Genomic DNA, 18,910 nt, shown 5'->3' with positions numbered 1-18,910 from the left:
CGATACCATCAGAATTAAAATTCTTTTCCATTCCATTATTAACCTTTTGCCACATTAATCTTGAATACATGCAGTAGTAGTGTTTTGCAGCTACTTTCAAACCGATCATGATCACAACATTGAAAGAGATCAAATAATGTACATCAAATACACATGATAAAAATCAATTCAATCCATAACCCAAAAGAAAATTGTGATTGGAAACACCATTTACTTCTTCATTTTAAAGTTTATGAACAGAGAAAATTGATCAGTGTGCTGATCGAACAACTTTAATCAAACAGATTAATTATATACATGTACGTTTGAAAGAATCTAAGTATACACATTAGTATACAACATGAAACTAAAAATCAATTCAGTCCAAAACCCTAGCTTGGGGCAACTGCATGAACACCCTTTAGCTGTTGATTGATTAAAAGAGAACTGATCAACTCTGCGTCGTGCCGGTTGTTGAAGGGATGGAGTTGAACAAGTTTAGAAGCTTTTTTCAAAGATGATGGCAGTGGCTGGTGTTCAACCATAAATGGATGATTTAAGAGCATCTTTGCAGTCCATCTCTCACTTGGCTCCCTCACTAGACACCTTATCAAGAAGTCGGTGGCGTTGGCAGAAAATCCCTCTGGTATCTCCGGCTCTTCTTCTCCTCCGAAACCAATCTCAAAGAGCAGATCATTCAAATCTCCATCAATATTACTCCATGCCGGCTTTCCGGTGAGCATCTCCACCATAACGCAGCCGAGAGACCAAATGTCCATTGGTGCTTCATTCAAGCCTAATGCAACTGACTCCGGCGATGTGTAGAGAGGTGTCCCTCGATAATCATCAAGCCCACCACTCACATATATATCACCCTTTCCAGCCCTCTTCGCCAGTCCAAAATCAGCTATCTTAACTCGATTATTTTCGACCCCACATCGACATGGTACTGATGATGTAGGAAACACAAGGATATTAGCGGGCTTGATATCACAGTGAACAAACCCTTTCTCATGAATGTAATGCAGTCCTTTAAGGATCATTCGGCTGTAAACCCTAACTTCTGGTTCTGACAACTTGCCGCCGCGTTTCTTGATCAGGTCTTCCAAGGTGCCTCCCGGTGCATATTCCAGGAAAAGATTGTAATATTTTTCATCTTTTGCAATCATCTCCTCGAATCCAAAACAACGAATGATCTCCGGACAACCTTTCAGAATCTGTAGAATGATTTTTTCTCGTTGCAGCGAGGCCGATTTTGAGAAAACCGATGATTTAATGGCGATGGGTGGAAGGGTAGGGAAGGTTGCAAGGTACACAATACCGTACGTTCCACTGCCAAGAACCTTCTCTATCTTCCACTGTGTCGCCATTGATGGAGTGAATCGAAGGTTCTTGCCCGGGATAAGTTGATATATATATAATGCAATGTATATATATATATCTTAGTTTCCTAATTGATATATATATACATATATATATATATATATATATATAGTGGTTTCCTTAATTGGCCGGGACCGACTTGATACTTCGAGATTAAGTTATAAGGAAATTAATTGTTTTGTCTGGAAAAAAAATCATCTCTGATTTATCTCTGTTAGATATATTATGTTTTTGACAGGACAAAAAATAATAATAATACTAAACAAAAACTAAAGAAGTAAATAAGGTTTAAAAAAAAAAGAAAAAGTTAAATTTATAGTATAAAGGGTATTTGTTGTATTTTAAAATAAGAAATGATGCATTAATTATTTTATAGATTTTCTTGTCATTTTCTCTAACACAAAAAGGCAAGTGGAGTACAAGTGTAGAAAAATAGAGTTCCTCTTTCTTTTTTTGAGATTATCAAAATTATGTTTTTTATCTTTTGTTTTTCAGTCTAAAGTACAAATATGGATATCTAAGGCCATTTTGGGGTTTTGAAATTTCAGCATTAAGTAAAGAGTGAAGTTGTTGCATGTTAAGATTTTTTCTATCCCTAATATCGTGAATTCTTGTAGTGTAATTTGTGTTTCTTTCGAAACTCAAATATATATGCAAATTTCCATTATTTAGTATGCAACAATAATATAACTCAAAAGGAAGAGCAAAGTAGGGATGCATGAATTAATGTTAACTCATATGGATTTAAGTGAATATAGTTGTGGTATTTGATGGAACCGTATTGGTTGAAAGAAGGGGAGTTGTGGAAGCTTGCCGATTTTTTACAACCGAGTTTTTATGGCGAGTTTTGCCTCTCCTAAAAAGTCTACGTTCAACCTTTGCATACTCTAGAAACACATTTTATTTTATTTTTAAAAAATCCTGCATTTGTCTTAACACAATTAAAACCTATAGCAACAGCATCAATCTCAAAATCCAACACCAAGTTTCACATAAAACCAAATAAAAAAACTGATAAGTAATGAGAATAGATTCGAGATACAAGTAAATATTTGGTGCACGTGATAAAAATATGTGACTCCACTAAGTATTTACCATGCAGGAGATGAAACAAGAAGTTTGCTGATTACCCAATTGTACGTTATCCATTGACGAAAGCTTGAAAGGAAGGTTGATGGCTTTGATGGTGTAAGAATATTAGGGTTTTCTTTTGGAAAGTATATTAGGGTTTTAGTTTCCTAATTGGATTACAAAGACCTATAATTATACAATAGTGATGACGTGGAGATTAAGCTACTTCAACTATCACAACTTTATTTATTTATTACCAAAGTCTTCTAACCTAACCGGTAAGTAACACAGTAACACCTAACATGTTCCCAAAAAAAAAAAAAAAAAAAAAAACTTCATTTATTTATTAGGGAGCCATATTCATAATCCACTTTACTTCAATTTTTTTCTTTTAAATAAATGACATAAAAGTCCCTAAATTTATTAATACATCATCTTCTTAATTGTTTTTTTTACATTCTTTATTTACTCTAATACTTTCTTTTTTCTTTTATTTTTCTTTTTATTTTTCTGTGAGAAGAAATTTACTCAGTTGAAATTATTAGCATGATGGATTAGTGTTAAACTCAGTTATCACTATTCATCAAAGCAAAATTAGAGAACAAAAGGGTAAAAAAAATATTGGAGACAAAATTGTGTGTAAGAGAGACTAATAAGATCTAGCCAAAGATTTAATTTGGCTTTTATGGTACTTTGATTGCAATTATTGTGTATCATTAGATGAAGGATGCTGCAGCTGTTATCCTGGAAAAAATTGAAATCAGTGCTACCACATGAGGGATTATTGTCTCAACCGGATTAATGTTTATTCCTCATAATTTTTTTTTTTAGGCGGGGAGAAAGTAGAGACCGGAAAAAAAAAAAATAGTTTTATTTATTTAGTTATTGGTTGAGAATTTATTTATTTGTGTTAATGTGTCTTATGTGATAATTATTTTTAGTAGGTAATGATGCAATTAAATTTTATAATAATAATAATAATGAATTAGAAAGAAAATAATAGAAAATAAAAGAGAATTGAATAATGTATATAGGTTATATATGTATACTCTGTGCCCAGGTAATGTTGTTTGATATTTCGAGGACAAATATTTTTTTTTTTTAAGGCGGGGAGGATGTAGAGACCAGGAAATTTTATTTATTTAGTTATTGGTTGAGAATTTATTTATTTGTGTTAATGTGTCTTCATGTGATAATAATTTTTAGCAGTTAATGATGCAATTAAATTTTATAATAATAACAATAATGAATTAGAAAGGAAATAAGAGAAAATAAAAGAGAACTGAATAATGTATGTAGTTTATATATGTATACTATTGTGCCCAAGTAATTTTATTTTTTTATTTTTATTTTTATTTTTATTTTTTTAAGTTAAAGGGTAAGCATTTGTATTAATATGTAAAAGAATATACATAAGGTCCAAGTAGTACAACAGCAACTGCCATAGGCAGGAAGCAAGCCCAGAGGCTCAATACAAGCAAGCTCAAAATAGTAGCATTGGACACAATAGTGATAGAGAAATGAGGATTAGCAAAGCAGTCCCTTGAGCTGTGATAAATGCTGTAACAACAATATTTAGTCATAGGTAAGAGAATGAGCATTTGCAAAGCAGCACCCCTCAGTGAATAGCTTCTGTAAGTCCTCCACTTTATCAATTTTTCTCAAGTCATTTGTTTTTCTAACGCTGATTGAAGCAAGCCTTTCTCTAATACACTTCTTGATCAGATTAATGATGGAGGGAGGAGAAGATGAAGTGTTTCTGAAAGCTCTGTTGTTTCTTTCCATCCAAATGAAGTAAAGTGCAACAGAGAGTAGCAACCTAGCTATGTAAAAGAAAACCTTTTGATCTCCAGTTAGCTGAGCACCACAAGATCAAATCAGTCCAGTTTGGTGGTTAATTGAATGTAGAATCCTGCCGAGTGTTGAACAATGGTCCAGATCTCCTTTGAGAACTTACATTGAAAGAATAAGTGATCAAGTGATTCATTATTGGCCAAGCAGAGAAAACAAGCATTTGTGTGGTGTTTGTGCATCATTGATTTCCTGTCAAGTGTGCTTAACCTACCTTTTATGGCAAGCCAAGCAATGAACCTGTGCTTGGGGATATGGTGTTTGAACCATATGATATGGTACCAAGGGAAGATGAAAGTGGGAGGAAGGAGGTATCTACATGTATGAGCAAGAGAGAAATTATCATTTGGTGAGGGCAACCAAATAATTGAATCTGTTTCCTTTGATGGAGTTGGTAGCTCTTGGAGTTGTGAATGGAAATTTTGTGATTGGAAAAATGGAATGTGAGCTAGGGCTGCTGGAACTACCCAATGATTAAAAGAAATTAGACTATCAACTTTAACTTTTGGTGCATACATTGGCCTTGGAATTCCCATTGGAATTTGGCCTTGTTGTTGAGGAGGTTGATGAATGTATGGCCTAGGCATGCCTAATGGAACTTGCATATTATCATTTTGCACATTAGGATGAAGGATGCCTTGTTGGTCTATGTGACCAAGGTCTTCAACATGATCATCATTGAGAGCGTCCATTGGTAGATTGGTTCTATGTGAACTTCCTCTTCCCCTTGGATTCCTAATAGTGGATTCTAAATGCAAATCAAGAGGGACAAGAGTAGGTCTCAATGAACGACGACCATGCATGCACAATGCAACACGAATAAGCAACTTTCTCAACAATGCAATTAAACTTCACAACCACAATTTTCAAATGCAATGTATGTCAAACAAATGCCTCCACGTGGGCCCCAGATTTATCTAATGATGCCATGCAATGCCTCCACGTGAGCCCCCGATTTAACTAAGGAGATTGAGTAAGAAGGTCTCACAATAGTCCTTTAGCACTTCAACTCCAAAATTAAAAGCTTAGCTTAGCAATTTTACTTAACAATTTTTCATTTTAAGCATTTTTCCTTTGCTTTGCTTTGCTCCTTAGCTTGGAATTACTTTGCTAGCTCCTTGCTCAATGCACCTAGTCAATGGAGAACAAATTCAATAAGCAATCAAAAACAGAAAATAAAAAGAAAGTAAAGACACGATCAAAAGAGTACTAATCCTAATTGAATTTCACAATTCGACGTTGCCAATTTAAAATCCCCGGCAACGGCGCCAAAAACTTGTTGTTGGTTTCCTTGATGGAGTCGCCACAACCAACAAAGCTTGAAAGTTGTGTGAGAATTTAGGAGGTGGCCAAGTTTTACATTTATAGAAAGCCACTACTACCTTTCTCTACATAAAATATAGATAGGGCGAGTAGGGATCGTCCCAAGGGATTTGATGGTGTATCGAATTGTGAAACTATGGTAATTAGGGTTAGTAGGCCGAGTGATCACACAATTGATTGGTTGGTTGATTAAGCTAAATTGAATTCAACTAAATAAAATAATATGAAGTAAACAAGAGAGAGAGAGATCTTGGGGTGTAGAGATCACCATCAAGCAAAACTTTTCTATACTACTAACAAGTGATCAATTGAGGGTAATGGATGTGTTACAATATGATAAGGGTGTGTGTGCATTAGGTTGATTCAATTGGCAAGGATGACAAATCAAGCAAGTATTGTCTAAACATCATGTGAAGAGCACAATATATCTAAACAATAGAGTATATATTGTCTAGACAACATGGGGATAGTACAATAGATCAAAACAAGTCATTAATCCTTCATTAAGCTCACAATCCACATACAACACAATATTAGAGGAATATGCCATTTGGACTCACAAGCATGGAACATCAAACATCAAGAGTAGATTGTCCTCCCATCTAACATTACACTACCACTACACTAAATCTACACTACTAGCATGAAAATAAAGCTATCTAGACTAGGGGAGAGGCACAAACCATCAAGAATAGGCATAAACCATCAAATGAACCAAAATAGCATTCATTAAGCATATCATCTTGATAATCTCTAGATCTATAGCATCAATACACATAAACATGCATCAAAAACACTAAATCTAGAGATAAGCACATGAATATCCTACTCTAGCATACATAGACATATGGATAGAATAGAATAGTCAATTGGAAGTATTAAACCATACAAACCATGAAATAATCAAGATTTATATATACATGAATATCAAGATGTATCATACAACACTAATCCCTCAATAATACACAAGATTAGAGTATAAAAAGCATGCTTGGGGCTAACTCTAGCCCCAAGAGGATGTCTAGCCACTCATGGTAGTGATGATCCAACCCTCAAGGGCTAACTCCATGGTTGCTCCTTGTTGGTGAAGATCTCCTCCAATGGTGCTCTAGCTTCCCTCCTTTCTTCCTCTCCAAGAATAGCCTCCAAGATGATTTTCAATGTGTGACAAGAGACTCTCTCCAAAAAGTGTATCATATTCCTTATATAGGTAGGTCAAATACACCCCATGATGAGCTGTGGTTATGCAAGGCATATTCTCCAATGATTGGATGAAGGATCGAATAAATGAGCTGGACTTTAACTTTTTCTCGCTGGAGGAAGTTCGATTGATCGAACCTTAACTTGGATCGATCGAAAATGGGTTCGATCGATCGAACTGCATCTTGGATCGATCGAAGTGGTCTGACTCCTCCGGATAAGGACAAGGCTGAGATATTTCGAAGATATTTATGGGGAAAAGGACAAAAGTGGTTGGTAGGCGTACAGCTGTGGATAAGATCAATCATTTGAATAGGACAAAATAGGGTTCGATCGATCGAAGGTGATGTTCGATCGATCGAACTTGGAATTTCGGCAAAGGCCAATGTTGGATCTATCGAGAAGTACTGTGATCGATCATAGATGTTCGATCGATCGAACTCTAAGTTGGATCGATCGAACTTTTCAGCTGCACAACTTGATTCCTTTTTGCTCCTTTCTTTCTCCACTTTGCTCCCTCCTTTGGTTTATCTCATGATTGCTTCAATTAAGCTCTTATTTGGCTGAGTTAGCTTAATTTTGGGATTAGTGCCTGAAAATATAAATAACACATAATAAGTCTAAAACGGCAAAGTAAGATAGATAAAGGTACTAGAATGCTTAAGCTTAACGGGTTTAAAAGCGCACTTTTCAGTACTCATCAACTTTCAAGTCCAATTGAAGAATTTTCCCATCATTAAGGTTGAGCTGGTTCAGGAGTGGTCCATTTGGCAACCAATAATCCAACCACATTATTTTATCTGTACCCTTCCCCACCCTATGCTTCAATAAGCCCTTTGCCATATCCCTTAGTTTCAGCAATTTTCTCCATAAGCCTGAGCTTAAAGCTGAAGCTTTAACAAACCAAAAGCTCTTATTCTTAATAAGGTACCTATAAGACCTTGCAACCCAAAGATTCTCCTTTTTAGCAAAGAGCTTCCATATATGCTTAAGGTTAGCAATGTTGTTTGTCATTTCTAAGTTTGGAAACCCTAAACCTCCATTAATCCGGTGTTGGGAAACGTGCAATATTTAAAAACTTTTCGAGGGATTTTAATTCATAGATCTTGATTCATCACATAGAGACAAGTTTTATGTAAAAATAAAACATGATGTATCATTCAATTAAAAGATTGAATACTTACATCAAGGTTTGAGTAAACCTTAAATCTCTCCTCTAAAGTGAATGTTCTCACTTATTGTAGATCCCTTTTGCTAGACACCTTTTCCATGGATCTCCATCTTCTTGGTAATGGTCTTGCCTTTAGGAATCACTCATAAGCCTCCATGAATGACCTTGGAAAACTAGGCTTGTGGGAGCCTCCATTAGATGAGAACATTAACCCTAATTTTCTAGAGGGAAAAAATTTATTCCTTTTTCCTTCTTTCCAAAAATCATACCCAAAATATACATAGACCATGTATATTTATAGGCAACATAAAAATAAAGAAAAGGAAACAACAAATCCTTCTCAATCTCTAATTCATATGTCTCAAATCTAATATGATTCCAATATCAAGTTGGGCTACGAGTGAGAATCCATTGGGCCTATTATTTTATTGGCTACAATGAATTAATAATTGGCCCGGTCCATGGACCCAATTCAATTAATTCATAAATTAATTTCTACTCCACTAAAAGAAATTAATTGAACTCCAATTAAATAATAAATAACCTCTAAGTCAATATTGCACTTTGACCCCTCTATTCTTAATTTATTATCGGATAAATAAAGCCATCAATCCGACTACTTAATTAATATATTTATTTTGGTACCATTGATTATTTCTGGCTCGATCACAATAAAACATTTGTTTGACAAAAATAATAATTTAAATAAATAAATATATAATAAATCATTTTGTCTAAAAACACACGAAGGCCTTCGAATTTATTTTGTGATCAACCATAATCAATACAAAATAAATACAAGTAACAATGATGCAAATATTAAAAATATAACCCTCTAACTATTAATTACATAACTACCCAAAGTGTCGGTCTAAGGATCCCGAAAAATCCGCCGAACAAATCAAAGTAATTATTAATTAATAAAAGAGTCTATAATTTTCTCATGCTTAAGAGTCAAATGCCATGACGGTGATAGGGAGCAATTGCATATGACGGCTCTCGCAATATATCTCAACCTAACGCGAATCCAGTTCAAATCTTAATTAATTATGCGTCCATCCATAATTACCGACTATGAACCATTTATGATTACTATTTATATATCATGCATTGATTGCCATCACATACATATATATAAATATTTCTTGTAATCAAATGGACACTATCAATTTTATAATGAATCGAAATATAATACATTGAATTCACCAATTGTATAAAACATAAATATTTCAAAAACGTCAGGAACATATGTCACTTTAATCCAAATAGGAATTTGCTATGCCAGGGCATATAAATCCCAACAGCTCCCACTTGCCCTCATAGCCAATTCAAATTGCACCTAACTCCAATGTTATCCAGATGATGATCAAAATTATTGATCAATGACACCTTTGATAATGGATCAACAAAGTTGTGTTCCAATGCAATGTTCTAGCTACAAGTACATTTTCTTGCTGGACCATATCATGTAGAACATGATACTTCCTCTCAGTGTATCTTGTTCCTCTATAGAACCTTGGGTCATTGGTTTGGACTACTTCTACACTATTGTCGCAATATAGCTCGATAGGCAGGCTCGTATGCTCCACAACCTCTAAATCAGTGAGATCAAACCAATAGGCTTCCTTTGCCGCCTTTAAGGCTGCAATATATTCCACCTGTAGGTTTGAGTCAGCAGTTAAAATCTGCTTAACAATCTACCAACTGATTTCCCTTTCATTAAGTGAACATACACTAAGTCATGAACCTCATAGTATCTACTTCTGATTGAAAATCAGAATTAGCATACCTGACTAGGACCATATCATCACATCCATAAATGAGTATGATATCCTTGGTTCTCCTTAGATACTTAATGATATTTTTCACAACAGACCAGTTATTAAGTCTAGAATTGGATTGATATCTTTTAACTATCTCTACTATGTAGCGGATGTCCTATTTGGTATAGATCATAGCATATATGAGACTTCCATATGCCAAAGCATATAGTTCCAGTCTCATTTGCTCAATCTCCCTTGCTAGTCTTGGAAAACTACTTACTAGAGAGAGCAATCCATATCAATAAAGCAAGAACTCATTCTTTGAGTTATGCATACCAAACCTAGTCAAAACTTTATCAATGTAGGATTATTAAGATAAGCCTATTTTCCTTTTAACCTGATCTTGCAAAAGCTTGATCCTCGGAATATAGCTTACATCTTAAAGATCCTTCAATTCAAAGTAATTGAACAACTACCTATTTATTGATGACAAAACTTCCACATCATCCTAAATGAGTAGGATGTCATCAATATATATAGAATCAGAAAAATAATGACATTCCCTTGTACACTCATAATTTATTCACTAAGAAATCTTCTGGTATCTTTTTGTAGATTAACTTGCCTTCCATAGGAATCACCCTACTAGAAAGTTCTACAAGATCCCAGAATTTATTAGAATACATAGATTCCAACTCTGATTTCATAGTAACTCGCCAAAACGATCTGTATCCATATCGGTTCACGCTTCCGTGTAGCTTACTGGGTCCAACTCATGTTTAACAGGGATGTCCATAACGGTCTCACCTAAAAACATGATTCTGTCGGATTAGATAATTATCCTCCCACTACATCAATGTACCGATGAAGGAATCTGTGTACTAGAAGATGCTGACGCATCAATAGGGAATTCATCTATAATTCTAAATCTCTATACTAAGTGTGTTCATATGTGGTACATCTGGTACTCATACCATATTCTCTAACACTATGCTACTAGGTATGTGATTCATAATATGATTCTCCTATAGATAAACAGTGAGTGTAAACAATCAACTTTTATCATTGAGATAATAAAATAATTCGTTCTAGTGACTTTTAGAGTAGCTATCAAATCTATTATGAGTATGATCTGTTTCCAACTTACTTGTCCATATCAAGCGCACATGTGCAAGACTACCTCATATGCGCATGTGATTCAAACTAAGATTTAGTTAAAAACACAGCTCAACGGTATCCTTGAGACAGACTAAGATGGAATGCAGTTCATAATGCGCATCGATGTCATTAACGCTAAACTCTTAAATGAAAGAGATAATGTGGCATAACTGATCATAGATCTACCATGTTAAATGGAATTCTGTTATTCCTATTTGACACCTAAATGCATTTAGCGTCAATTGTGGAAAACTAGTACACAACACCCTCACTGACCATATAGTCTTTGCACTATCCCAAGAAATACTCATATCCTCGATCAGATCGAAATGTCTTGATAAGTTTACCTAATCTGTGCTCCATATCAGTCTTGACCCTCTCGGAATATACCAAAAGTATAAGACTTGTGTCGCAACAGGTAAATTTATCCAAAACGTGAGTAATCTTGCTTGGATGTTCACAAGACCACATGTGTCTGTGTGTACCGACTCCAATTGTTCTTTATGTCTATTTAATTTGGCTGATTAAGCCCTTAGAGTTATCTATCCTTCAAAACAGGATTCACAAGTTTGGTTTAGGCTCCTCTGCCTCACTAGGTAATAAACCTTCTTTGACCAATCTTTGAATCTCATTTTGATTGATTACAACCCAAAATTGACACCAAAAAATACAATGAGTCAGGAATAACAAATTTTCTCTTAACATTCAATCTAGAGATGCAACATTAGTTTCTACATCCTGTAAATCTTAAGAGTTTGTGATTATAGTATATTAACCATCTTTCAATGCACCAGAAGCAATCGCATATCTATTCAATTTTATAAAACCAATTTTACAAAATAACAACACAGTTTTTATAAACCACAAGTGAAACAAGAATAAGATAGCGTCTAACTTTTGTGCATAAAGATAGTTCTCTAATACTAATATCCTCATACTCTCTAATTTCAGATGTAAAACTCCCACTGACTTAGCTACAACCTTGACATCAGGTCAAGTACAAATATATTCCATATCATCGAGGCTTCTGGATTACTGAAATCCTTGCAACGAATTGCAAAAATGTTTAGTGGCTCCAGAATCTATCCATCAGGAATTAATAGATACAACCACATAACATGGCTCAATGATTAAATATATATTTTCCTGCCACGTCATTGCTTAGACAGTTCGTCCTTTAGTGTCTTCGTTAGCAGCAAAAGAGACAATTTAATTTGCCCTCAACATACACTGCCTTATTCCCTTTAACCTTTTGGATACCCATGTTTTGTGCTAGCCTAGTCCTATTATCATCCTTTTTCTTTGCTTTGTCCGTCCACTTGGGCCTAGAAGAAGATGGTATAGACTAGGTTAGATTGATAGGAACGCCCATACTCTTGATTATCCCTTCATCTGTTACCAATTTTATAAGAATATTAGCGAGTGTGAACTCAAACTAATTCCTTATTTAGTTCACTCTAACAGAGTTGAACGAGTTTGGTAACAATGCAATAATCATGTCAACTTGAAACTTACCACCCAAGTCAGCCCTATTGATCTCCACCCAAGTCAGCCCTATTGATCTCCAGCTAATCTTTATTTGGAACCGTTCGGGCTATTTGGGGAGAAGCAGCAGGACGAATGCTAAACTTTATAGAACTTATGTGCCATGCAATGTGGAAATATTGCCCAAGTATTACATTATGGTTGGAAGTGAATCTTTGATGCGGTTTTGATATCCAATAGTACAAATCCTTTAAGGATTTGGTTAACAGGGCCTATATATGGAGTTGTAATAGGATCTGTTTTATAAAGGGTGACTATAAACAAAAAATCAATGAGTATGTAAGTTCAGAATTTTTTTGTCTCACTTTTTGAAGTGGAAAAACAAAAACAAAAAAACAAAAAGAAATTTACAGTGATATTGGCACTGTAAATTTCGAACAATTTTTTTCTTCTAATAGATTTTGGAGCAAAAGGAATATAGTAACACAATAACATTGGAAGTCCAATTTGGGGTTAAGAATCTTATTGAGGAAGATGTCTGGGAGAAAGTGATTTATGGTGAGGTCTACTCCTGGAATTTGTTTATCATTGCTTTGCTGGCATTCATTAGTTGATTTTTTTTTTTCTTTCTTTTGGGATTCAAAGAGTTTAGAATTTTTTTTTCCAGGGTTGGAGTTATTTTGCATTTGATTGTAGGACTGGAGTTTTCATAAAAATAATCCCTTCTAGATTCTATTGTAATTTGTAAGTAGGGTCACTTATTAGTGAGTTATGAGTCTTATCATTGATGATAATATAATTTTTCTAGATCTTGTTGTAATTTGTAAGTAGGTGTATGGACACTAATTCTATGTTTGGTTGGAAAGAAGGATTGAGGAAGGATAGAAAAGAGGAGGGATAGAAGAATTTCCTTTGTTTGGTTGAAAAGAAGGGAAAAGAGGGAGGAGTAAGCAAGAAGGGATGAAGCATCTAACCCATGGCTTTCGATAAAAAAATCATCTATCCAAAAATGGGCGGAAGAGAGGATGGAAATAAGGAAAAGTTACCCTACAAATATGCTATACCAATTTTAACAGTTAATTACTTACAAAATCACTTGTTAAATCCATAATAAAGGTATATATTGGCACTTAAAAAAAAGGGTATATTTGCAAAATATAAAAAAATTTCATTTGCTTTCTTCCAACCTAAGCAAAAAAAAAAAGAAAAGAAAAAGGTGTCACCCCATCCATCCTTTCTACTATCCCTTCCATTCAACCAAACAAAAAGTGAGGGAGACACCTTCCATTCCCTTCCCTTCCCTTCCTTAAGGATGCCTTATCCATCATTCCTTCTCTCCCTTCCATCCATAATTCTATCCTTCCAACCAAATGGAGCATAAAATTTTGAGATTGACTCATCATTGTCTGATTGGTAAGTGAGTCAAAATCGCTTGATCAAGTCAAAGTCTACGAATGCGGGTCCCACAATGGACACATGGCAAAATGTCAAGGTTTAAGCTTTTCATGGAAAGTTTGATAAATCAAGTTTAAATGCAAATTTATTTCCAAATAAACCGAGACAAAATCTCTTAATTTTGAAAATTTAGAGCAATCATGGTGAGTTTTCAAATTAAACACTCAATGGCCTATAAATACAACTATACAAGGCCACTACACTTTCTGGAAAAACACAGTTTTTTTTTTTTTTTTTTGTAAGTATTTCTGGAAAAACAATTAAAAAAAAAAAAAAGAGACCGCTGAAGCTTTGCCAAAGCTCTGACTCATCCAACACTCGGGAAGTTTTGAAAATGAATAACAAATATGTCGCACAAGTGCCGTTCTTCGAAGACCTTCAACACCTAAGCTTTTGAAGAAGAAGAAGAAGAAGAAGAACAAGCATGCTGCATGCCATGCTGGTGTCATTCTTCTTTAAATACCTTCTACACTCGAAGAATTTGAAGATGGAGAAGAACAAGCACGCCACATAAATGTCGTTCTTCTTTCAAGATCTTCGACCCACCGTTTGAGATGAAGCTTCGTTTGCCCTAGACAGGAAATTCAGTTAAGCCTTCTTCAATTTCAAAGATTTGAAGATAGCTGATCACCACCGGTTCAAGATCAAGCTCCCCTTACTCCGAACATCAAGGAGATTGAATTAGAGGAAGATTCCTGATGGTACAAGAATTAACCATAGAGAATTGCCATTTTCTAAAATTAATTTTATTAATTATTTGTTCATCATTTTCGTTCCTAGATTTTCGGGCATGACACGTCCCAGTGGGAACGGTAGGTTTGTACACACAAATTTCGAGTCCCAAATCTAGGACCGAACACATGGACATTAATAACCAAGAAATGGATACAATTTTCAGTGATTGATTCTTTTACAACAAAGAGTCTTCCTCTCATTAAATCTCCTTGGAATATCCGGTGCAAGGGCTGTAAAGAGCTTGATGTTGAAATGATTATTGAAAGTTGTTCAAGATTGAAGAAGACTTGAACGGATTTGGGCTCGTAAAAATGATGTCCAACAATGTAATGAAGGTCTTCAAAGAAGAAACGGCACAAGAGTGGCAAGCTTGTTGTTCTTCGGCTTCAGAACTTCAAATGTTGGATTTCATAGAGTTTCATCAGTTACTTAGTATGTGTGTGTGTTAAACCCCCCCCCCCCCCCCCCCCCCCCCGAAAGAAAGAAAAAAAAAAAAAAAAAAAAAGAGTTCGGTGGCCTTGAATTTATAGGCAAAAGGGTGGAGGGTTTAATTTGGAAACTGCCTAATGATTGCTCTAAATTTCCAAAATCAAAAGATATTTGTCTCTTTATTTGGAAATAAATTTGAATTTGATTTATCAAACTTTCCATGAAAAGCTCGGACCTTGAAATTTTGCCATGTGTCCAGGATCTACATTTGTAGACTTTGAGTTGGTCGAGAGATTTTGACTTATTGACCAATCGGATGGTGATGAGCCAAATTCAAAATTTTAGTGTCTACAAGGTGCTCACTTATTGGTTAGTTATGAGTCCTATGACTGATTATAAAGGATTTTACTTTTTTAGTTTTTTTTAGAATCTGATTTGCCGTACAACAATTCGGTATTAATGATTATATTTTAACTATGCAATTGCATATTAAGTTTGAATTATTTCGGTATTTTGATGTTGTGCAATTGATATGATGCAAAATGCTGTTTGTATTTAAGTATTTGAAGATACTCTATGGCATGCTATTTTCACTGAAGGTGTGAATGACATCTATTGAAGTGCATAAAATATGGAAGTGGTATGAGATGCTAAGCTGTGAAGACATTAGTCATACTAGCTTTTTATGGATTTTTTGCTGATCCGAGCAAAAAGGGCAAAGGGAAGGTTGGACAGAGGTTTGCCTTTTACTAAATCCCAAATCTTAGGAGGAAGAAGCTATACTTTTCTGCTTTCTTTGGCCTCTAGGGCCTGTATGATCCAGATTGCCAAATCGTCATGGGAAACTCACTGTACACCCCTCCCTCTCCCAGACATTCTTTATTCAATCTTGATAAGCAAGTTTTCTGTTGGAGTGAATTCTATAGTCTACCTATTTCCAAGCCAAAATTTAAATGATCAATTGTGAAAATCTTGATGGGGTTACCATCATCCAGATAACGCCACCTCTGGAAACTCACTGTACACCCCTCCCTCCCCAGCAGACATTCTATATTTCTTCCATATCCATGTAAAGGGTGGCTAATATAGTGCAGGGAAATCATCTGACCATCTGAGCAGGAATAGTTGTTTTCCGTAACCCAGCAAACTGGCAGGTCATTTTTTGTTTTTGTTTTTGTGGGATTGTTTTTCTTTTCTTCTCCCTAGTTTGGTAAAATGAGCTATGGGCTCGAACCCTCACCTCCCATTTGGAAAGGAGAGGTTATACCAGGTGGTGTTTCCATGGGAACTTGTCAGTCCCTCAGCTTGTGTCTTTCTCCACTCCCATGGTTTTTTAGGGTATTAATTCTTTCCATTCAGTTTGAGAAACTATAAATTGGTCTGAAAAAAATTTAACCTGTTTGAAATTGCTGGCCTCTCTGTACTAAATACAGGTTGCAATGAGGTTCCAACAAAATGTTTGGCTTCTGGCAAAGCACAGTCTATTTCAAACTAGTTAGATGAAATGCGTCACATTCTCTTTGTTCAAGTAAACATGCCACCCTACTTGGGTGGCTCAGCAAGCTGATATTGCTTATGCTGGTAAGAGAATACCATTAGCATATCTTTTGGGTCAAAAGTCTTAATTGTTTGAGTCTATACCTCGAATAGCCTGTTCGAGAATTTACGAACCTATCAGGTTAGACTTTAGATGGTGTCATGTTTGTCTCTTAATCTATATATCAGGGGTTTAGTCGCTTTGTTGCCTTTGTATATCTGGGGCTTAGTCAGGCTGACACTCTTAATTGCCTAAAAAATTCCAAAGGAAATAAAAGGCTTTAGAAAATCTTTGAAGTTGTTTGGGACCTCGCATCTAACTCGGGAAAAGGCTTTAGAATTTTCCATGTGCAAAATCCATGTAATTGGATGATTTTCAACTGTATAATTCAATAGCTTTAATTTACTTTTCCTTTCTCCTATGAGAAACCATCCATATGATAACATTTTAACCTGGTGTGTAGAAGTTTGGCAGCGATAATGTCAATTCTGATTCTCATTTTAATCTTCTATAATAACTATTAATTTTCGGGAAATGAAGGTTACGCTGTTTAATTGGCGATCCATCGTAAGATACTAAGAGCGATGGTGGGTTGTTGGTAACACACAGATTGTGTGTGATTTGTGACATAGAGAGAGAGATGAGGAATGCTTTAAGCTATCTGTCCAATGCACGGGTAGCTCAATTGGTAAGGCCTTTGGAGGTATTTTCCTTGGGGTCTTTGCTTTGAGTCTCATTGAAGGTGGTTGAAATGATGCGCGTGGTTTTTTTGGTGATGCAAACTATCCAAAAGTCTAAAGTGGCTAACGAATGGGTTGATTCTTTGTTACTTAAAAAAAAAGATCTATCCAATCTTATCCGTCTCATGTTCCATATAAAATTCATTTCTTCGATAATGGATGGAAACTGAATAACCATCACTGCAATGACTATTCAAAGCGCTGTGCCTAATGACCTTAATGGAATTGTAGATTGCTAACTATGCGTAGCAAAGTGAGGTAGACCCTACAATCAAATAGAACTTAATCATACAAAAGTGCGTTACTCTGTGATTTTTGCGTTTTAAGGGAATTATTCACGGGGTAATTGGATAATGAGTCACCCCAAGATATCAACAAAAACCTGAACCCACTTTTCTTCTCCAATCACTCGTATCTCTTAGGCCATTTTCAACCCTATTTACCTTTTGATAAGTGTTCAACTCTATGTCTTTTGATAAGTGGAGGCCCCACTAGTCAATTATAGTTATTAAAAGAAAATACATGAACACCAGCAACTTTAAGGAAATTTTCATAAACTGAAGTACAAATTTTCAAAGATAAGATGGTATGCAATTGTCCCAGTTGTTGTCCTCGTAGTTCCTCTAGTACTGTTATAACTTATAACTGATTTCTCTTTCAAGTGGTTGGGCGATATGTAGGTGAAGAGGAGGGAAAAGAGTGGTTCGGCTTAGTCAGACTTTATTTTTTCAGCAATTTCAGTTGTATCAGCATCATCATTGTCATCCTTGCCTTTTATCCCATGTGAATTCTCCTTTTCCAATTTTTCCTATTATACACTATGTTTCCTCTTAAGATTTAATATTCTAAAATATTTTTTAGTTACTTTATCCCTTGTAAGTTTTGGCCGGCCTTTTTGTCGTTTACCTTCAACAATTTTCAGTTGTATTGGAATATAAATTCCCTGAAATTTAAGTTCAATTGCTCTTTTGCAAATTGGCTATGTGGAACTCGCAATTGCCTTTTATCTTGTGGCAAACAGACACATTTAAATGACCAGGACTTATGGCAGCACAAATGATAATATTATTAAGGCCAACACTTCCCGTGGTTCTTATAATTTTTTGCTCATGACTGCAATTATTCACTCTAAGTGGGTTCAATGTATATATTCTTTCTCTGTGCATGTAATAAGCTGAAGTGGGAAGACCTAGAACACCACAACTGAAGGTGGTTTACTCTGAAGCAGAAATACTACTATGTATTAAGCTTTACAAATGCATCTAAATGCTCAGACTAGAGGCGTATTCCTGCGACACACCCAAATAAAGGTTCCTTATATTTTTTTCCCTGTCGCGTAAACTGTTGTTTCATTCATGCCATTTTTGGCATGTTTAGACACATCCAGTGACTGACTTATGAAGAGCTCAGCGGGGACAGCCGACCCCACTGATATTTATTTATTTATTAAATTACCTATAAATTTTATGAAAATCTTAAAAATGCCTCCTCAAAATTTCTGATGATTCGTTGTTCAAGGCGCCCCCTCTCATATAATTCTCTGGGTCTGTCACTGGACACATCTTTCTTGTATGACAGTATTGGATTAAGAGAATTTGTTTTGTTCTTTAATCTTGATAAGAGGTAAGGT

General features: G+C 35.3%; 1 protein-coding gene across 1 annotated transcript; it reads right to left on the bottom strand.

Moving 5' to 3' along the window:
- Positions 1 to 371: 371 nt before the first annotated feature.
- LOC132301076 (mitogen-activated protein kinase kinase kinase 20-like) lies at positions 372 to 1,349 on the bottom strand. The gene has a single exon (XM_059798364.1). It carries the CDS (start codon positions 1,347 to 1,349, stop codon positions 372 to 374), a length of 978 nt encoding a protein of 325 aa, XP_059654347.1.
- Positions 1,350 to 18,910: the final 17,561 nt, after the last annotated feature.

Source organism: Cornus florida, unplaced genomic scaffold, assembly GCF_030987335.1.
Source record: "Cornus florida cultivar Cherokee Brave unplaced genomic scaffold, ASM3098733v1 CherokeeBrave_3.0.0_Hap2_Chr03, whole genome shotgun sequence".
NCBI classification, from domain to species: Eukaryota; Viridiplantae; Streptophyta; class Magnoliopsida; order Cornales; family Cornaceae; genus Cornus; species Cornus florida.
Note: the sequence above shows the minus strand (reverse complement) of the source record. Positions and strands in the feature narration are given on the sequence as shown.

What these genes read in the sequence shown, in the direction of transcription:
- LOC132301076 (XM_059798364.1), bottom strand. Translation starts at nt 1,349, where the DNA reads ATGGCGACACAGTGGAAGATAGAGAAGGTTCTTGGCAGTGGAACGTAC.